At 44.3% G+C, this 22,443-nt stretch overlaps 1 protein-coding gene across 4 annotated transcripts in view; it reads right to left on the bottom strand.

The window, feature by feature from the left end:
* Positions 1–22,443, bottom strand: part of LOC119178617 (putative sodium-coupled neutral amino acid transporter 11) — a 59,496-nt gene that overhangs the window by 16,550 nt on the left and 20,503 nt on the right. The window contains exons 1-7 of one of the 4 annotated variants that reach the window (XM_075883523.1): positions 19,905–20,050; positions 3,604–3,639; positions 3,289–3,376; positions 3,075–3,208; positions 1,957–2,032; positions 489–554; positions 281–387 (exon numbers count right to left, since the gene is read on the bottom strand). In XM_075883523.1, the coding sequence (XP_075739638.1) occupies positions 281–387; positions 489–554; positions 1,957–2,032; positions 3,075–3,208; positions 3,289–3,376; positions 3,604–3,639; positions 19,905–20,000 (603 nt within the window). In that variant the 5' untranslated portion in view covers positions 20,001–20,050. Of the gene's footprint in view, positions 1–280; positions 388–488; positions 555–1,956; positions 2,033–3,074; positions 3,209–3,288; positions 3,377–3,603; positions 3,640–19,904; positions 20,051–22,443 lie in introns of those variants that run through there. The other 3 variants (XM_037429831.2, XM_075883524.1, XM_075883525.1) reach the window with 3 other exon arrangements.

Here is a 22,443-nt window from a genome sequence, read left to right as displayed (position 1 = left end):
ATCGACACTTTCCTTCAGTTACAACATAGCAGCAGCCAGCGTTAGCCGAAAGACTTGAGGATCTATCTTCACTGTGCCAAGCTTTGGGCGACTTAGTGCAAACTTTCTGCATATTTTTTTTAAGTCTCCTTTGAGAGGCGCATTAAAAGGCTGTATTTGTTTGATACTGCTGACTTCTTCAGTTGTGAGCTTCTTGTGGCTTCTTCAGTTATGTAAAAAAATGAATCATTCAATTATTCGATGGCTGAGCTCATACTGAATCTGCACAATTGGCACTTGCCTTGTTGAGCTTCGATATGTTTCTGTGCAGGGAAAGAGGCAGGGTGACAATCAGTGAGGCCATGATAACAATGAAATGGCGGTTGCTGAGGATGCTGTCAGGTGACACTGTAGAAAAAAAAACGACAAAGAAATGGCTTTAGCAAGAATGAAACTAAAGAAACCCTTTCAATTCAGTGGCCTAGGGCAACATGTTCTTCCATACTCACCGCTGAAAACTCGCAGGAGCACCTTTGTGACTGTATCGCCGATTATGACATTGTAGCTGATCATAGCTGTTGAGAGTAAAATACAAGTTGTTATGCTCTGGTAATCAGTCAGGTTTTGAAAAAATTAGGCTTTGTACAAGGTTGTACCTTTTTGTGTGAGTATATACGTGTAAGAGTGTGTGTGTGCACTTTTTTTTTTTGACAGATAGTACTGGTTTTACTTTTTAGTTCATTTTCTTCTAAAATCTGAAATCGACTGCGAGAAAAATTTTGATGTCCAGATACCAGTTAAAGGGGCCCTGCAACACTTGTTGAGCATGGTCCGTAAACGCTGCCGATCAGTAGTAGAGGCTTCTCAGAACACGCGAGCCAAATATTATAGTGCAGGACGTGGCCTGGAATTCACAATAAATGATCAAAGTTAGGTAATAATTGGGTTCTGTTCTCTCTTCAAATGGTGACGCTCAAAAATCGCATGTAGAAGGCCATCTATCAGCCATCGGCTGATTTGAACATGGTGCGCTTGGTCGTTGCAGGGATCGCCGCGTAAGGCCGCGACTTGTTCACGCATGTACGCAGGATCGCATGGAAAAAGCCACATATTCAAAAAAAGAGAAAAAAAAGTGCTCAAGGTCACGCTGCACGCGTGACGTATTTTCTTTGCTCCTGCCATCCCTCCCTGCTTAGCCTCCAGCGCTTTTGCCGGGACGAGAGAAGAGGGAACGTGATTTCAGCGTGTGACAAATCTTTGCAACTACGCTCGTACTAGACGGATTCTTAAAATTTTGTGCCGTTGAATTCGTGAGGCAATAAGCTCTTTCAGTGAATCTATTCCTTGGTTACTTGAAAAAGTGCTTCAGGGCCTCTTCAACATCATAGTTCTATTTTCAACCTATGCAGAAATTGAGCTATTGAAGCCAGTAGCAACATTTGCTTCAGACAAACCACTAGCACATTGCTGTATTCATAGCATGATAATAGAAGGCAGTGCACACATGACATGGACAAAAAAAGGTACATTCAGGACAACACAGTGCTACTGTATTCTTACCCCATAATTCTGTATAAATGTGTACTTGTATTTAAGTTAGCATGTACTTAACGCTGACAGGGGCATTTGGTAAAGTTTGCATGAGTGTGAATGTATTTTGTGGCACCTATTACAGGCAGAGTTTTCCAAAATTGTGATACTATTAGATATGGCTTTTCCACTACCCCGCTTTATATTTGAGTATTGTGATGTGTCCTAGTTTGAAGAACTGGGAAATTGTTTAGATACATTTTTTGATGAGCATTCTGGATAGTGCATTGTGTCATGTAAACAGTGCTTGTCTTTTCGTGTGATCCATTTGGACAGGCCTAGCTGTGATATACGCTCATGTATTATGTTGGAATCTCTTCTAACTTGTACAATCTTCTTATTATTTCTTTTGGAAAGCACATTGTAAAGTTTGGCCTCAGTACGTACCAATGAAAGGATATATAAACTGCATGAAGGTCAGGACATAGAAGCCTGGCAGGCCAAAGGCAGCTTGAACAAGGTCCTATGCATGAGTAAAACAAAATTTTTGTTTTAACAACATGTTACAAAATTTTTGTTTTAATAACATGTTAAAGGCTTCAGTGGTACAGTAAGGTAATAAAGTACCACTGTTAAAGAGTAGCGATTTAATAACACCAGCCACCACGGTGGCACGGTGTTTATGATGCCTGGCTGCTGACGCAAGAAATGAGAGTTCAGTCTTCGTTACGGTGGTCACACTTTGATGGCGGCAAAACACTAGAGGATCGCACACTGTGCCATGGCAGTGTGTGTTAAAGAATCATAGGTAAAGTTATCCAGGGCCATTCACTGCTGTGTGCCTCATAATAATAATGTGGTTGTGGCTCTTCAAGCCCCGGAAATTATTACGATTTCTTAGCACGGTGTTGTGCTTTCTCGCCGGTAAATGTAAAAGTTGGTATTTTTTAAGCCTTGTGCGTGCTAGTTTTTGTTATACCTCGCATAACTGAACAAGCTTTTCATTTATTACTTTATAAATCTCTTCAACACAAATAATTGGAAAATGTTATATGATATTAATTGGAAAAACATTTTTTCTCCTATTAGTAAATTACTCTTTCACAATCTCCAAAGCACTGCACTTGCCACGAGCAAAAGCTTGATAACCAAGGAAATGCACGAAAAGAATATGCGGGTCGTGATCCCACCTTGAAGTTTCTGCACTAGACATCGTGACATCGGTTTTGACGTTATCTACTAGGTTCCTAAGTCATTCTTAATTATTGAAAATGAAGTACATTCTCCTCTAAGGGGCCCCTAAACTTAACGTACCAAGTTTAAGGAAATTTCGTTGAGTAGCAGCCAAGTGACAATAAAATTGCCATGTTACTTTTAACAGTGAGTGGCACTGTACATCAGTCCCATTAGGCACTGACACAGAGTGATCAAGTTGTGAATGGTTGTTATTGATAGATGTGACAGCCTGGAGCTGTAGACTTATGGTACACTGAGATATGAAGAAACAGCCTCGAGCTGTAGACGTATGGTACACCTTGATATGAAAAATGTTAGTGTATACCAACCTGATATGTTGAGGTGCCTGTGCTAATGCCAGCCTTGATTAAAATGCACAGAGAGTAATCCGTGATAGCCGCAAACATTACTAGCAGAATGAGTCCCATTCCAAAGCCAGCTTGCTGCAATGCGTACGCGATTCCTGTAATGTTACAGTAGACAGCCGTCATACTTTGTGCTGAAACAGCACTGGGTCGCTTTCTTGCAAGACATCTTGCTTACCTACAACTCCAGATCCAATAATGCTGTTGATGTAGTTGAAGCTTGTTTGTAATAAACTGCTCGTTTCCTGAGTGGGAGAGTTGTCCTCCTAAGTGATTGGACGAAAAAAATTGCGAGAATTTCGTGAGTGTGGCTGTAAGCCTTTTATAATGGTAAGATCGCAGCATGGTGTATAATATCCTTCTAACTTTAGCGCACAATTCGTGATGGGAGGAGACATTTTCACAGACACATGCATGCACACACAAAAAAGAGGCAGGATAACGCAGGCAGAGGTATATTAGTCATGCTATAAATAATGCAAGCACATCATACCAGCACGAGCTGCTTTGTGTCAGTGCTGTCATCACTCTGGAAGCAAAATATAGAAAGTAGTTTTAGAGACGTTAGATTGATTGCACTCTCAGGCAAAAACACAAGACTGGGATTTGTAAACTTTGACCAGGTTATAAGAGCAGTATGTAAGACTTGTGAGACAAATTTTTTGAAAAGTCAGGGAAGAGCAAGGATTCACTGCATAAACCATGCTAGCAAGAGTTGTAAGCAGCGATAAATTCAAAGTGCAAACGATAGATGAAACACACATCATCTAATGAATTGTCCCCTGTACAATTCATTAAACAAATCTTCCAGTGTACAATTCAATCTAGTGAAATGTTTTTATGACGTGGTTTTGCCTCTTTTATGAACTAGAGATCTGTTATGAGCAGATGTGTGATTGTGCCTTTTTTTAATAGTATAATAACTGTTCATAAATGATAATCATTGAAATTGTTCTTTCAATAGACTACCAAAGATGAGCTTCCAGTGATTGCACATTCAAAATTAATTTGTTCAACAAAGTACTTTAGATGCAGACGAGACAGAATTGTGTTTGAGGACAAACAGTTAAAAGGTTAGCACTACACACAGGGTCAAAAAAAGCTCTGGGATGAACAGACACCACAAACAATAGACACACACACACTACTTACATCACAAAGTATGCATATAAACTACATGTTATGCAAGGTATAATAAATTAAAAAGTGCATAATTCAAAATCAGCATAAAGCTTAGCACATGATTTATTTATTCATTTATTCTGAATATTTTACAGACCCAACAGAGCATTGTGTAAGGGGAGCATAAAAGGAATAGATACACGAATTTGCACAATTTTCTTACAAACAATAACATAAACCAATTGTTGATCATTATACGAGTCCTAACAGGAATAACAGTGAAAAAAATTTATAATTTTAATAGGAATAGAACGGCGATGAAAAGCAAGCAAATCAGCTCAATGTTATTCACACAATGAGTATTAAAGTATTGGGAAGGATTTAAATGGTGGAACCACATTTTAATGGATGCAAAGTGGTTAATGTCTGAGTACCGTGCGATATCAATGCATATTAAAAATGGTCAGAATATCTAGAGCCCTCAGCTATGGCATCTTTCATAATCATATCATGGTTTCGGGAAGTAAAACCCCAGATATTATTTTAATAAATAGTGAAACCAGGGCACATATCTGTTCAATATATTGAGTATACCATGTACTTGTGTTTTCTCAGAAAAAAGAAAGAAAAAACGAGCTAGTTTCAGTGTCAGATACCAAATGCTTGATTCCAAGGTTATTTGGGCAGCCTGCAACTTTGTAATGGATATGTATTTCAAGTGAGAAATGAAAGAAAGCTGACCAAATGTTTTAAAAAATTAATAGTTAGTGATGGAAAAAATACTTGTAAGTATACATGACTAACATTGATATGTTTTTTTTTTAGAAGACGTGGCCTTTTTCTTTTTTTGAAATTTCAGTAAAAATGCCACGAGATGCCTGGTATGTGGTCTACATGCATTTCGTTTTTTTTTTAGCTTTAGTTGAAGAGTAGAAATAAAGGCCAATATGTTTTTGCTGGTTTCATATGGTTGTGTCTAAATATAAAATTGAGAAGAGGGCTCTTCGCCAATTCCTTGTTTCATTCACACACACTCTCTTATGTAGCATGTATAGAGAAGCAGAAATTTTTATCGCGAATTTCCTAGCGTAGCCCACAATTTTATCACTGACAGCCTTGCTCTGTTAATGATATTTGAGAAGATAATTACTCTATTTGCCCCGAGATGCGGCTAACAGCATTATGTTTGTTCTGTCCAGCTACATGTCACTTGCGTACTTTTCATTGCTGTAGTAAATAGACACTCCAGCCATTTTCGTCGTTGCCCTGACGTTCTGTATAAATTCGAAGTCGATAACATCGGCCAGCACATTGTACGTTCAATGTGCGAGTGGAAGCGCACGTGGGTAACATGATCGTGGCTCAAGCGGAGAGTAAATTCGGCAGCCGTATCTTGTCGCGCAAAAAGTCCTGCCCATCCTGACAGAGATTAGCACACGGGTAATACCTTTGTATGTGTTGTTAACGCAGCTATGTCAGAGTTTGCTTCGAAGAAATACCGGGGTCGGCGTCGTTGGTTGTGAGGTGAAAATCAGCGTTGCCCGTGACAGAAAAATCAAGATGCATCTAAAATAAATAATAAAAAAATCTTCGGTTCGAGTGAGAATCGAACCCAGGTCGTCTGCGTGACAAGAGGTGTTCCAGCACACAGCCACAACACTTATTGAAACTGCAATATTTGGGGTGTCAAGGTACTCGGCTAGATACTTGGCTGCGGCGGCTGCATTTTCGATGGAGGCGAAATTACGAGAGACACCGTATGGGATTCGGAAATTTTGACCATCTGGTGTTCGTGCAGTACACGGGCCTCTACCATTTCGGCTTCATCGAAATGTGACCGCCGCGGCCACGGCGGACCCTGCAACATTTTGAGGCCAAAGAAAACCACCTTAGCCGCTGCACCACCACAGCGAGCAGGAGGAGTCTCTTTAATTAACGCATGTAATACTGCGTGGCAGAAGCATAGAATCGCACCTGGCGTTAAAGCATGCAAATGCACTATTGGCGAAAGTTATGACCACTAAAATAAACGTATCTGCATGGAAAATCGCAATAATCCTTCCCCCCACTCCCCCCCCCCCAAAAAAAAAAGAAGCTCGAGTATGCTTACTATCAGCGAAGGTCCAAACTGTGGAACTATAATTGATGCTATCGCATGTACGTAGCCTCATGCTTGCGGCAATACTGTGACACTTTTATTTTGGCGAAATTATATAGGTGACTGATGATGTTAAATATGGGCTTATTTCGAAAGAGCAGAAAAGTGGGAAGAAGTTCATCCCCTCCAATATCGAAAGCAGCAGTAAAGCCCACACATTTACTAACGTGATAAAAGCACAAATATATCATTGATACAACTCGTGAGCTAATAGCACTTGTAGAAGCTATATATATTATGTGATCAAAGACCTACAACCATTTACAAGTATGCCATTCTATCATCTCCCTTCTTCCACAAAACGATGTTGAAATTATTTTCGTAATAGTAGTTACACAAGGCAGCTACTCAGCAGAGACTTAGTTTTTGTAATCAGTCGTTACATACCTACATTCTTTAGGTGGGCTTCAACTAGGCACTAGTCAATAAAGAAAGATAAAGAAATAAAAAGACAGGTACTTGTGAGACGCTTATTCAGATTAGATAAACGCATAACTCTTCGTTTCAAAGCAGAAGTAGGGACTCCGACGGACATTACACATTACGCTGCAGGCCTAATCATTCAACATCGCACGAAAACCATCGCCAAATTCACGTGTAGAACGCCGCTGTAACCGCAATTATGAACCACATGTGCGCAGGCGTTATCTTTGCACCTATCTTTGAATCACTGTACCTAAATGCACTGTAAATATTTGCCACAGCTATGTCTTGCGGAGTCGAGATTGCTGCTTTTCCTAATCAATGTTATATTTGTCATGCTGCGGGCTTATACATTAATTACTCTCTTTCCTTTGCCCAGCCCATGTTGAGGCAATATGGCCATTAGCCAAACACTCAGGGGCTGTGTTTTTTTTTTCATCCTTTTTTATTATTTTCGTCAAGTTCCTGCATGGGCACATATTACGTACATAATCAAAAATATGTGTGGGAGATGGCAAAAATGTTTTTTGAACGGAATTTTCTTGAAGATGGGGAGCTACTATTGAGTTATTGTGATGCGAGTTTAAAAGATTCTGAATAAAACGTTCAATATCCCCGACTGAAAATATTGGATTGGCTGAACTCGGTTCCTTGGTGTGCGTAGTGAGAGGAGCGTTTCATCGTACTGTTTAGCTTGCTTTTTTTGTATGGTTACGCTTCTCTTGCGCGAGGGTACGTCAAGCGTCGGGCATCGGCACTAACACTACGAATGCGCGACTCTCCTCCTCCTCTCTCTCCAACAGCTCCGTTTTACTCTCTCCACTTCTCTCCCACCGCCTGCTAGCGCTCGCACCCCAAATGTGCATGCGCATCCCCTTCTCTCTCTCTCCAACGCTCCCCCTTTCCTGCCTCTGAACGCCGACGCAGGGAGCGTCTGCTAATCTACGCTTGCCCCCCCCCCCCCCCCCCTTCCTCTGCTCTAGGAGGAGGAGAAAAACTTCATTCATCCCAAGAGGGAAAGGTGCGGTGGTGGAGTGTCAGAGGAGCCTACCCAGCGTAGGTCTCCGCTACCCTCTTGGCCCAATCCAAGATCTGGTCCTGGACCTCGGGTGCCGAGCTGCACATAGCAGCCTCCCACTGCTCCTTACTATTAATGTGTAGAGAATTGGGTGGTGGGTTTCGAGTACACCCCCACATGATATGGTCTAGGTTAGCTTTTTGTTGACAGAAAATGCACAAAGAGGAGGGGTATATTGCGGGGTGTATAAGATGGCGAAAAGATTGGGTAGGAAACGTACGCGTCTGTAACTGGCGCCATAGTATTTCATGGTAGCGCGAAGCTCCATTATGTAAGGGGGGTATATAGTGCGCTGTAGGCGGTAGTGATTTTTTATATTGTGCAAGGTCAAAAGACGATCTCTCGCGCTGAAAAAGGCCGCGTGGTCTAAGGCGCCATCAGAGGCCTGTGCTCGGCCGGTCATTCCTCGAGCACAGGTATGAGCCGCCTCATTGCCACTCACCCCCGCATGCGCGGGCGTCCATATGAGAGCAAAGTCTTGCGTGGGAGGATGTTTCTTAAGAATTGAAAGGGCAGTTGATGAGATGCGACCTGCGCTGAAGTTGCGTATGGCAGTTTTGGAGTCACTTACAATCACAGTGATATTGGGAACTCTTCGGAGGAGGCTGCCATCGCTTTAGGTCTATCCATCCCCAATATCACTATGATTGTCTGCTCTAGGCATTCCTCCGCGCGACGTCTCGCAAAGCCGACGCAGGCAGCGCGTGCTAGCGAGTTTCTTTATTGAAAAAAAAAAAAAAAACTCGCTGCTCGCGGTGCACAACCATTCACTAGCCTCCCCCTATCTGGACCGTCAGGGCAGGGCCGGTGGGAGATTCCTTCTTTGCGATGATAAACAATAATGTTTTATTATTGCATATGAATGTTATTTTGTTTGCAAGTTATTGCTGTGTGGAGATGTCGAGCAAAACCCTGGGCCAACTGTTGATGAAATGTTTCACGAGCTCTTGAAGGGACAATCTGATATCCGAGCAGAACTTGTAAGCCTTAGAGCACGTTTAGACTCAACAGAATCATTAATAAGCACCTTTGGAGTGCGTCTGAATAACTTAGAAGCAAATGTTAAGCAACTACAAACTCAGAAGGGCGTGAGCGAATCGATACAGGAGTCTGTAGATTCCATTCAGCAGTTAATTGATATTCATCAGTCCAAGCTGGTTGACCTTGAGAATCGCAGTCGCCGGAATAATCTTCTTGTATTTGGTATCAGCGCTGCTGGTAGTGAATCTGAAGCAGAGCTACGTGAAAAGGTAGTGAAGGGCATATTTCATGATCGATTAGGGGTGAAATGCACGACAATTGCGCGGATTCATAGATTAGGCAAGCCGGTATCAAGCAGACGTCCTGTTATACTTTTTTTCCAAGATTATACGGAAAAGCAAGCTGTGTTGCGTCAAGCACATAAGCTGAAGGGAACCAAAATTTATCTTCAAAACGACTACTGTCCTGACACACTCCGCAAAAGAAAACTGCTATGGGCAACTGCAAAAGCAGACAGAGAAAGCGGTAGCAAGGTTGCTCTTGTTCACGATAAGCTTCGTATTGATCACACCTTTTTCTGTTGGGACGACTCGCTTAATGCGCGTAGGAAAGTGTCACATGAGAGTGCCGTAGGGAATCCCAGCTAGCAATTAGGGGAGCACCAACTTCGTTTGCTTTGCTTCAATGCACGGAGTATAACAAATAAAATTGAAAAGTTGGAAAATATTTTGCTCACGCACGATCCTCATGTCTGTGTGATAACAGAGTCTTGGTTACATGAAGCCATTGGCGATAGCGAGATAGTTCCGCCGAACTACCAACTTTTTCGATGTGATCGTGGTCATCGGGGCGGTGGAGTGGCTGTCATTATCAAGTATGGCATTGATGTAACTATTGCTGAGCGTTTTCCAGTGAGAGAGAGTCTGCTTTTAAAACTTTCATTTGCTGATATGTCATTTTTTCTCTGTGCGGTTTATCGATGTCCTAATGCTGATGATTCTTTTATGAGCGGTTTGTACGATGAACTACTACATCTACGAAGCAAAAATCTTATTTTAACGGGTGACTTCAATCTGCCAGCCATTAATTGGGATGATATAAATTATGGTACTTCTTCCTCGGCTGACACACTCTTAGACATAATGTTTTCTCTAGGCCTTGAGCAAATGGTAGGACACCCCACAAGGGGGAGTTCGATACTTGATCTGCTATTTACAACGGAACTCTTTACCGAAGCGACTATCACAGTTGAAACCGGTATTTCTGACCATAGATTAATATCATTTGTTTGGGACAGGCATGCACGTTGTAAATCAGTGAAAACGCCAGTGGAAAGTGTTGTAAGAGATTTCAATCGAGCGGATGATGTTGCAGTAATTGATTATTTAGAAACACATCTCCCCACATCTGTTAGTGATGTTGATAGAGCCTGGCAACGCTTCCGTGGTATTGTGGACTTCTGTACAAAGAACTTTGTCCCGCTTAGGAGAATACGCAGGCGTTCACATAACCCATGGATAAACCGTGAGATTATAAAGATCAAGAGAAAGATAAAAAGGTTACGAAAAAAACACAAGACTAGTACGCAACATTTTTCCGATCTTAAAGAAAAATTATTAGAGAGTGTTAGCAAGGCTAGGCATCAATTTTTTAACGACACACTACCTGAATTCATCAGGACAGATCCTGATAAATTTTGGCGCTATATTAAGCAAACTAAAGAAGGCGTTTCTGAAATACAAGTTGATGAGGTCACGATAACAGATCCGGCACTAATTGCTGATCATTTTAATAAATACTTTCAGAGCGTCTTTTCCGAACCACAGTATTATGAACTGCGAGACCCGATGCCCATAATCACGGATGATGTTCTGATAACTCGTGAAGGTGTTTTACAAATGTTACTTAAGGTTAATCCTAAGAAATCGTCAGGCCCTGACGGCATTGGTAATTCATTCCTACGACGCTATGCTGAACAAATCACTGACTTCCTTACTGCCCTTTTCAATGTATCATTCAAATATGGTCAGATACCAGCCGATTGGCGTAAAGCTCGTGTTGTGCCGATCTTTAAAAAGGGTAACCGCTATTCCTTGACAAACTACCGTCCTGTTTCTATCACTAGTAGCTGCTGTAAAATGTTAGAGCATGTAGTTGCAAATTACATTAACACATTTTTATCAGAAAATAATATTTTGTCGCCTAATCAACATGGTTTCCGAAAAAATATGTCTACGGTAACACAGCTTGTGTCTACAGTGCATGAATTCGCACGGGTTCTAGATATATCTGGGCAGACTGATGTGTTCTTTTTAGATTTTAGCAAAGCGTTTGATAAGGTGCCTCATGGAAAACTTTTGTTTAAACTCGAAAATATTGGGCTACCTTCGGGCATCGTTAAATGGATTCATATGTACTTAAATAACAGAACTCAATTTGTTGAGGTCAGGGGTTGTTTTTCTTCTTCGCTAAATGTTTCTTCTGGTGTGCCACAAGGTAGTGTGTTAGGCCCCTTGTTATTCTTAATTTTTATTAATGATTTAGTTGATGTCGTACATAAGGACATATCCGTCAGATTATTCGCGGATGATTGTGTTGTTTTTAAAGAAATATGTTGTGTAAATGACCACATATTACTTCAACAGTCTCTTACAAGTATAGATGAGTGGTGTCAAAACTGGGGCATGGAACTTAATAGTGACAAAACAGTTCTCTTGAGAATAACAAGAAAACGAACTCCCAGCCTTTATACTTATTTTCTCCGCAATAACCCACTCAAAGACGTAGAAAAATACAAATATCTAGGAGTCACTTTGACAAAGTCACTTACGTGGTCAGACCACATTACAAGCATATGCACGGCTGCACTTAGGAAACTGTGGTTTCTTAAGAGGAAACTTAAATCCTCAACGAAGGAGACTAGATTATTGGCATATAACACCTGCATCCGATCAAAACTCGAATATGCCTCGGTTGTTTGGGACCCTCAATGTAAAAAAGATATTGCCTTGATTGAAAAAGTTCAACGGAAGGCTGTCAGATTTATATTTAGCAAATATAAAAGATATGATTCGCCAACACAACTTATGCAACTAAATGATATCCAAACACTGGAAACTCGCAGGAAAATTAATCGGTTAACGTTCCTACACAAAATTCTTTCCGGTAAAGTTACAACAAGTCTGCCCAACTGTGTGAAACCTCTATCTTCTAGAAAAACAAGACATAAGCATAAATATTCATTGGCGCCAGTTTTTGCCCGTACCACTGCTTTTAAAAATAGTTTTTTCCCTAGGACTATTGCTGACTGGAACTCTTTACCAATAAGTGCTTTTCAGTCCGAAGATATTGAAAAACAGCTTGAAACTTTTTTTGTTTAGTTCTGAATGATGTATCCATATGGTGTGTATTCGCAGTGCCCGAGTAATGTAGTTAGTTGACTTCTGCTGCGCATGAGTGTTCTGATCACTGTTTATGTGCCGTAACTCTGTTGTGCAAGTGCACTATAAGTTGTCTAATTAAGTGCTGTGACATTATACTTTTTTGTTGTTTTTGCCCCTCCTGCTTGGGCCTAAGTATAGGCCTGCAGAACCTGTAAATAAATAAAATAAATAAATAAATAAAAATTCACAGCGTGCGCGTTAACTGAAAAATTACACGATCTTACCGAAGCGCACCATGGGGTGATGCGGAGCATCGCGGGAGTTTCCAACTCAACATTCCCGGGATGCGTGATAATGAACCATGTTAACAGCTTAATAACACGCAAGGTTCGCCGCAAAGAAACACCGCAAACCGTTTAAGAGCGCCGTTAAAAACACCGTTGAAACTTCCCGCGGTGCTCCGCGTCACCCCATGATCCCCTTCGGGGAAGATGGTGTAATTTTTATTTTGTACCCAGGGCCTCTAACAGTTGTGTCGTCACGTTCTTGTGGATTTCTTTTGTTGTTGTTTTTTGTACTCCATCCGTTTCCGCGCAATAGGGTAGTACAAATAAACGCAAGCGCTTGCTTACCCACGCCGCTATTGTGACGTGAGCCGCGTTAAACACCCTGAAGTGGTTCTTGAGAAAAAGGAAGAGAAAAGTGAGCCCCGTTATTGTCTGCTTCAGTGAGCGACACCGCCACAGAGCTCACAAAGGGATGGGGGTAAGGAGGGATAAAAGGGTAGAAGTAATGGTATAGGAAAGAGGAAGAAGAAGCAACAACAAACTGAGGGGATAGGAGAGACAGGAAAGATGGAAGAACGGTCACTGGAGTCCGAGGACGGGGAACACTTGCGAGAGATGGTGTCGGCGTCTGTAGATGGCGTAGAGCAGGACCAGTAAATCAGAGCTGCGCTGTCGTCGAAGGTCGTCGGCGACAGGAGGTGACGTAGGACGAGCCCAGTCGGCCAGCGCTCCCTGGATTTCGTGCCGACCGGTTGTGCGCCCGCGCGCTCCGCGCGCTCGCGACCTTCGGCGTCATCGTAGCGTTAAACACCCTGTCACAATGTCTAGGGACAACCTAGCGTTCCATCGATCGGCCATATGGCCCGCCGCGGTGGTCTAGTGGCTAATGTACTCGGCTGCTGACCCGCCGGTCGCGGGATCTAATCCCGACAGCGGCGGCTGCATTTTCGATGGAAGCAAAAATGCTGTATAGGCCCGTGTGCTCAGATTTGGGTGCACGTTCAAGAACCCCAGGTTGTCGAAATTTCCGGAGCCCTTCACTACAGAGTCTCTTATAATCATATGGTGGTTTTGGGACGTTAAATGACACATGTCAATCAATCGGTCGGTCACATATATGCGTGCGAAGCTTTTCCCATTCAGATGGAGGGAAATTTCTACGTTTGATGTTTGGCGCTCAGATTAATTTGTCATTTTTTTTATTTTTTTGCGTATCAAAGGAAACGGACACGCCATACATAAGTCACAGGTAAGTTAATCAGTAATTATCTTTAAATTTCTCGTTTCCGGCCATTAATTACCCTACTTATCAAAGCAAAAGTTTAATTTAACTACAGTGATTACATTAGTCTCACTTCGCTGCTGCGTGGTCCGTTTTTTTACGTCCGTCCGTACCCAGAAATGTTTTTCGAGGCGTGTTAACGTGCGAAAAGGCTACCTTTGACAACTTTCGGTCGGTGTGATAACGTATCAATACTTTGGTATACCCCGGATTGTTAAAGCACGAAAATATTTGGGGGGCTGCCAGAACCCCCTCATCTCCACACAGCTATACACCTTTTCACAGGAAGGAAAAAACTTCCGCCATATCCACGAAGTGAATGATGATGAGTGGGCGAAGCTCCGGAGGTAAACCTGGTAAACCATGAATCCTCTGTACATTTTGCCCACTCGATTTTATTACATCGCTCCCCCTAGCGTACGTCGCCGCACTAAATCGAACGATTGCCTTCAACCAATGACACGCGCCATATGTGACATCATTCCTATTTTATAAGATCTCGCGTCTTTCATCAACTACAAGTACCGCTTTCTAGTTTATAACATCTTGCATCTTTTCATCATCAGCTATAAGTACCACCATCTAGTAAACACTACAAGAACTAAACGAGAGCTGGCTACATGGATGGATGGATGGATGGATGTGGCTGTACCCTTTAGATCGGGCGGCGGCTAACGCCACCTAGCCGTAATACTTAGTGAACTAACCATTACATTTATCTTTTTTTTCCCTTTAAATAATGAAGTTGAGGATTCGTACTTCGCAGTGAAGGGTTTAATTTTCACTCGTGCCTTGACTTTAGCCACCAATCAGATAACCTCCTTCTAGTTAAGTCTACCCGCTTAAAGTCTATTTTGCCCTCGCTGTCCCTAAATCCCAGTGCTTTGAAAAACTCTGCGCCATCATCCTGAACTATAGGGTGAAGCCCTTTACAGAACATTATCAAGTGTTCGGCAGTTTCTTCTTCCTCTCCACACGCACTGCATACTGTGTCGACCCCTTCGTATTTGGCCCGATATGTCTTGGTTCGCAGTACTCCCGTCCTGGCCTCAAACAGTAGAGAACTACCCCGAGTATTATCATAGATCCTTTCCTTGGCAATTTCCTGCTTAAAAGTTCGATAGATCTCTAGTGCGGACTTCTTAATCATGCCCATTCTCCACATGTCAGTCTCCGTTTCCTTCACTTTTTTCTTAACCGATAGTTCTTTTTGGTTTGGCCACCTGCTGTTTTCTAAGTATTTACCAGTCAACTTCCTGGTTCGCTTCCTCCATTTTGTATCGACATTCTTCATGTACAAGTAGCTGAAAACCTTCCTAGCCCAACGCTCTTCCCCCATTTCTCTCAATCGCTTCTCAAATTTTATCTTGCTGCTAGCTTTCCTGCCCTCAAATGATGTCCATCCCATATCACCTTGTACTCCCTGATTTGGTGTATTCCCGTGAGCTCCTAAAGCAAGCCTACCTATTCCACGTTGCTTAATTTCTAATCTTGCTTGAACTTCTGATCTCATGCACAAGACCGCATTGCCGAACGTCAGCCCAGGAACCATGACCCCTTTCCATATTCCTCTCACAACATCATACCTATTGTAATTCCACAGTGCCCTATTTTTCATGACTGCTGCATTCCTGTTACCTTTAGTCGTCACGTATATTTCGTGTTCCCTCAGATACTCGGTCCCATTGCTTATCCATACGCCCAGATATTTGTATTTATCTGTTATCTCTACCGTGATCTCCTGTATTCTAAGCTCACTACCTTCGTTGTCATTGAAAGTCATGACTGCTGATTTTTCCCTACTGAATCTAAAATCTAACCTATCTCCCTCATTACCGCAGATGTCCATCAATCTCTGCAAATCTTCCTTGTTGTTGGTCATTAGCACTATATCATCTGCGTACATTAATGCTGGTAGTGCCTGATCAATAAGTTTTCCTTGTTTGACTAAAGAGAGGTTGAAGCCCAGTCCACTTCCCTCTAATTTTGCCTCTAATCCTTGTAGGTACATCATGAATAATAAGGGTGACAGGGGGCACCCCTGCCTAAGCCCCCGTTTTACCTCTGCAGGCTTGGATACCTGTTTTTCCCACTTTATGACTACCTTGTTACCTTTATAGACACCCATTAAAAGATTAGTGACTACATGTTCCACGCCTAGTGTGTCCAGTATTCCCCACAATTCCTCTTGAACCACGCTATCGTACGCTCCCTTGATATCCAAAAATGCTAGCCACAGGGGCTTGTGTTCTTTTTCTGCTATTTCGATGCACTGCGTCAGTGAGAACAGATTGTCTTCCAACCTCCTGTGTTTCCGAAACCCATTCTGCAGTTCCCCCAGCACCCCCTCATCCTCTATCCACGCCTGCAGTCTTTCCTTTATAATCTGCATCGCCAGCCTGTAGACCACTGATGTCACTGTTATAGGACGGTAGTTGTTTATGTCAGCTTTGTCCCCCTTTCCTTTATAGATCATGCTCATCCTGCTAAGTTTCCATCCATCGGGAACTTCACCATCGATTATTATTGTACTCACTGCCTCTCTCAAAGCCTGCTTAGACTTCGGACCTAATGTTTTTATCAGCCTAATTTTAATGCCATCTGGGCCTGTTGATGTACTACTAGGAACCCTTTTCTCAGCCCTTTCCCACTCTTGTTGTGAAAATGGAGCCATTGCACCACTTGATTCGTCTTTGTCTATTGTGGTGCATAAAGTACTTCTTTGTTGAAATTTTTCTGTCACCCTTGTTCTTATATATTCAATAGCTTCGTCCCTTTCTAGCCTAGCACCTTGGGCTGTAGTCATAAAGTTCTGCTCTAGGCTCGTCTCATTTCTTAGGGAGTTTAGATGGTTCCAAAATTTCGCAGCTGCCTTTCTATCTTTTTTATGTACTTCTGCCGGCCACTGAGCTCCCTTCCTTCTAACCTTTCATTGATCAGAAGGGATGCATCCCTTCTACAGCTTAGAAAGGTTGCCCATTTTCTTTCCACATCATCTGTCGGTTCACCCCGCTGCTTAGCATGTCTGTGTTTCCTAGAGGCTTCCTGGCGTTTTGCTATGGCTCTCTTAACTTCCTCATCCCACCAACTTTTGCGTCTGTGTCTTCTTTTCCGGGGTGACTTGTCACGCGTCTTAGCAAGCTCTATCTCAAAGAGTCTAATTAGATTCGTGTATGTCCACACTGTCTTATTATCCTCCGTGATTACTTTCTCAATTTGTTTCGTGGCTATTTCAATTTGCCTTTCTGGATAAAAATTTTCCTGTAGTTGCTCATCTTGTCTCCTTCCCACTTTCACTGCTCTTCCAAAACTTAGCTTGATACGTTTGTGATCGCTACCCAGACTTCTGGAGCCACCTTCATCTATGTGCATTCCCCTGAGCTTATCATACATCCTATGTGACATCAGTGCATAATCTATCGTCGACTGAAGCCTTCCTACCTCCCATGTTATTTGCCCTTCACACTTCTCGGTACTGTTGCAAATGATCAAATCAAGCCTTTCACACATATCCATGATCATTTTGCCTGTCGGGTCGGTATAACCATCTATATCTTCTATGTGCGCATTCATGTCTCCTAGTATAATTATCTCGCACTCTTTTCCTAACTCCTGAATGTCCTTTGATATACACTCTACCATTGCCTGGTTTTCCTCTCTGGCCTTTGCTCCCGTCCACAAGTACACGAAACCAAGGAGTGTCATTTGACCTGCCACTTTCCCTTTTAGCCATAAATGTTCCTTGCACTCCTGCTTGACCCTTTGCCAGTCTGTACTTTTATGAATGAATGCCCCAATACCACCCCCCTTTCTGCTGCCTTCTGTTCTATTACAATATTCCCACGCGTAGTCCGGATTGTTCGGAGGTTGTTCCATGTCCCTGAGATGTGTTTCTACAAAACCGTATACCATCGGCCTCTCTTCGCTTAGCTGTTCTTCTATCTCTTCCCACTTCAACCTGTTCCTACCACCCTGCATGTTAATATACCCTATGTCTGAATTGGCTCGGCGCTCGTGGCTACATCTATTTATGCCCCGGACTCTACGTATCTTAGATATTGGTGCCACTTTGGAATCGTATCTGTCCATACCACCTGTCGAAGAGTCTCCCTGGTTGTTTTCCTCGTTACCAGCTATCCTGCATCCCGAAGGGCTCGCTTGCCCCCCAAAAAAGCTACTGCGAGTCCTGCAAGTCGCCAACCCACCTCATGACCTAGCCGCCCATCGAAGTGAATTCTGTCTCGTTGAAAACCCCCCACCTATGCACCTCTCTGTTTATTTCCACCACCTCAAAGCCTTTCTCTCGACTCATCCGCCATATCTCTTGGTTTGCGTTGACCACCGCTCTTTGCAGGTTGCTATCACGCACCGGTATTTCCGGTATCGTGCATATCACTACCTGTACCTGAGGAGAAGAGGCGCGCATGTCATCGACGCCTTTCGCCTGTGTGGCTGCTAGTCCTGCTGCATCTTCATTTAGGACATCGTTTAAACCGCCTGAAATTATCACGAGGTTGCGTCTATCAGCTGTCGTTTTGAGCTTTGCGCTCGCTTGCTTCATGACTGCTTCCAGCTTGCGTCCTGGAAACGCCCCTACTGCAACCCTCTTGTCACCTCTTAGCCTCTCTTTGATGGCTTCTGTGCATCGATTTAAATTTGAGTCCCCGGCGATTATCACATGCTGTGACTTTTCCGCTGGAGCGTTCTGCACCTGGGGGCTACTTGCACCTGTGACGCTGGCTGCTTTGTTCCCTTCCTGCCCCACCACTACCTCGCTGAAGCTGGGCCTTGCGACAGTTGAACCGGCTAAACCTGTTTTTTCCAAGCTTGCTTGCTTTTCCTTCTCCACCGTTCTGGTTGGCGGTTCCCTACTGTTCTCTCGGTAGGTCGCTTCTTTGTTCAGCTTCGCTAGCACTTCCTCGGCGGACTTCAGTCTTTCTCCCATTGCCCTCATTTTTTCTTGCTCTGTCGCCAACGCAGTCTCGAGTTTGGCGATTCTCATCAGCAGTTCACTACATACAGGAGACGGTACCGCCATCTAGTGAACACTGCAAGAACTAAACTAGAAGTGGCTACATACAGGGGACGGTACCGCCATCTAGTGAACACTGCAAGAACTAAACTAGAGGTGGCTACATACAGGCTACAGGGGACGCACAGCCCACGCCCTAAGGAGCTCCGCCCCTAAAAAAACACCGCCATGATGGGCTGTGCGCGGGAGTACAAAGGCTAAGGGCGCAGCGTTGTCAGTGCATTTTCGAGGGGACGCGCCAATTTGCACAGCCCAAGGAGGACTATGGCGGCGCCCAGGGAGGCGTTTATGAAAAGGTGAATACGGTGCTGCCGGTATCTCTGTAACGCTGCTGCGAGGCCTTCATTCGTTCGAGGCTGGTCGCGCGTGCAGTAACGGGACAGTGCACGAGTGAGCTGGGCAAAGAAAGCAGCGAACGTGACCTTCGCGAGCGCGAGCAATGTAGCGGTGCCAATACGCGCTCCTTTTTCGCGAACCACTTCATCTCACGATACGGGCGACTGTAATTGAACCACCGTCTGGGCGGCGCCACGGATCTATTTATATCCGCGCAACTATGCGTATACATGCAAAAGTGATGTCTCGTTGCCAAATCATATTATTATGCCGCTATGGCGATCGACTTAAATACTCAACCACAGGGTCGCCAAGACTTTGTATCTTTGTTCAGCGGTCGGCAAGTCGGAGGCAAGCGTTATTATTAGCCCAATGTCGTAGCGCAATTACGACACGCTCGGTGGCCTATATACTCAATATCACAAATGTGATCCGTCGATGTTATAAACGTGTGTGAGCGTGCGTGCGTGTGTGTGCGTGTGTGTGCGTGCGTGTGTGTGCGTGCGTGTGTGCGCGCGCACGCTATTTGTGAGCACATTAGATAATGATGAAGCGGACACCATTAACCCGCCCAAACGACATATATTACGTCTGTCTTATAGACGGCACAACCAAATACACATAACAAGCTCTTGCTCAAGCGGAAATTCAAGCAGCGGTGAAAGTCGCCTGGTGGTTACATAATCGGCACGCTCTAGAACCCAAATAGTACCTTTGCCGGTGCGCCCTTTCCATCGTTCTCCTTCTTGCCGTCGACGTCGGCTTCGTCGGGCAGCTCGACAGTACGCACCGTATACTTCCCCTGCATTTTGCACGACTTGCACTAACAGCAAACTGCCGGGTTTCTCCCGGCCGAGAGACAAGACGGGCCTTCCAGCGCATGTATTGCCGAGGCCTTATCTTCACCGTTGCGTCAGGGTACTGCTCTTGTTTGCGGAGACATGTCGACGAGGTGTGGCAGCGGAAACTGCCGAATTACCCTTCCCTTGTAATGTTCTCACGTGTAGCGGTCTTTGTGTATCGAGACATGTCGACGAGGTGTGGCAGCGGCAACTGCCGAATTACCCTTCCCTTGTAATGTTCTCGCGTGTATCGTCTCTGTGGATCGTATTTCTCAAGGTGGGTTCCGCGGAACCTATAGGGGTTCCGCAGGCCCCTCCGCGGGAAGAAAAAAAAAAGCTATTTGGTCCAGTCAATATCACACTGGTATGTGTTCTCTGGGTCACTTGGTTAAAGCGCATACTGAAGCGTCGTTTCCCTTTGACTTCCGTTCCTCGCTGCCGGGCTCATACACATTTCCTTCGGCAATTCCGTGCTTACGCTGCAAACCCTTCTCCGCTTTCCGCGACCCGCTGATAAATTTTGCCTCCAGTTGCGCACCCGAAGTGTGATCGTTGTATCGAACCTTTATTGCTCACGCCTGAGTTTCAATAAGCACATCTCAGTGCAGAACAGCTACAGAAACGCGCGAGCTGCGCAGTGAATCCCGCCAGCAGCTTGTACTACCCAGCTACACTCCGAAAACGGGCACTTTTCTTATCGCGAGCTCGACATAAAGACAAAAGAAAAAGGCATGAAAAAGACAAACACGTTTTTTTCTCTTTGTCCCTTTGTCGAGTTCGCGCTGAAAAAAAAAGTGCCCTAATTTGATCTACCAACCAGCCCAGTTTGCGACTTGTTCCGGAAACAATCCGCGCGCGTAATCTTGAATCTGGCAAGCCTTACAATTTATTACCACCACGCGCATTTATCCTTTTTGAAGGCAGGTGCCGAAGATTGGGCAGCGGACATGCTGAAACCGCTCGCAACAAAATATGCTTGTGAGCAAGCATATGCGACACTTTATAGTCTGTCGCAAAAATCAGTACAAGTATCAGCTGAATCTAGTAGCAGGCGACATGCGGCTGGCCCCGAGGGTCGCTAAGCCTCGCGTCGATTTGTAAATGGAAGGAAATTTGAGTTCGGCTCCGCGTCAGTGAAGGCGCTCGTTCGTATACCCCTGGTTTTGAATTTATTGCGCATGTGAATGTGGCGTGAATTGAAATGAAAAATGCTTGCATACAAGCGGCAGGATGAGAAGAAGGGAGGGGCGGGGTTCCCTGGCACTGGATGGCGCTATGCGCAGGGATTCCCGAGAGCAGCGTGCTTGAGAACCCCCGCCGTATATTATGTAACTTTGGTCGCTAGTCTGAGAAGCTGCAACTGCCGGCGTTTAAATGTACCGACCATGTTGCTTACTTCCGCAGAATGAACTGTGGGTAAAAGAATTTGTACATATTGACAGTCACATTAATGGTTCATTTGTTTACATTATTTCGCTACGCTATTAAGGTTAGCTCAGCTTCCACTCCCCCCCCCCCTCCACGCCAGTCCCATATCTCCCCCATCCCCAGTGCCTAGTAAAATATGAAGCGTGGCCAAAAGCTTTGGCATTTGCACATCGTTATATATCTTGTGTTGATGCGGTGTCCTGTAAGGTATTGGCATTCACCATGGGGGGGGGGGGGGGGCAAAGCCTGCTCTATACTTTGCCCCATACTTTGTCGTGATAAGGGAGGGGGGCGCTGCTATGAACCACACGCCTGAGCTGTATAGGGTACGTTCTCCCCCGTCCTGTGCCCTCTTGATGTTCAAAATGTACTGCCCACGGGTGTAACCGTGGTGAGGGCTCAACTTCTTTCCTGTTACCGTATACAGAACGCGACACCCTTTATAATGTAAAACGGTTACAGTGAATGGTAGCAGCAAGCAACTGGCCCAGAACACCACACTGCTTGAAAAAGGGTGGCATTTCGCTAGTACATGTGGCGGATGCGAATTGTGGTTGTGCGACATTTTAAAGTTATGCGAAAGTTCGTCGATCTCTAAATGTTGAAACTGCCGTTAAATCGCCGATGGACGCTTGTACCGACTTTAAGCGTTGAAAGACCAAGTATGCTGACGTTGTTGTTTCGAAATAGAAGAAACGACAACACTGCACGCAGGCCCGTAGCCAGGATAGTGGGGGAGGCGGCCCCCACCCCCGCGCCCCCTTTAATGAGGGGGTTGTTTTACTGAAAATAACGGGGTTTTCATGGCTTGCAACAGGTGCCCCCCCCCCCTCTTCGGAAAAAAAAAATCCTGGCTTCGGGCTCGGCTGCGCGGCTTCTGGCCGTGCTCGGGGGTGGCAGTCGCAGCGATCGATTAACGGTGCGAGCCAATGGGTCATCACGTCATGAAGAATCACGCATGACGCCGCGTTGATGAGCAGG

Source organism: Rhipicephalus microplus, unplaced genomic scaffold (assembly GCF_043290135.1).
Source record: "Rhipicephalus microplus isolate Deutch F79 unplaced genomic scaffold, USDA_Rmic scaffold_18, whole genome shotgun sequence".
NCBI lineage: Eukaryota > Metazoa > Arthropoda > Arachnida > Ixodida > Ixodidae > Rhipicephalus > Rhipicephalus microplus.
This window is presented reverse-complemented; position numbering and strand designations above follow the sequence as displayed.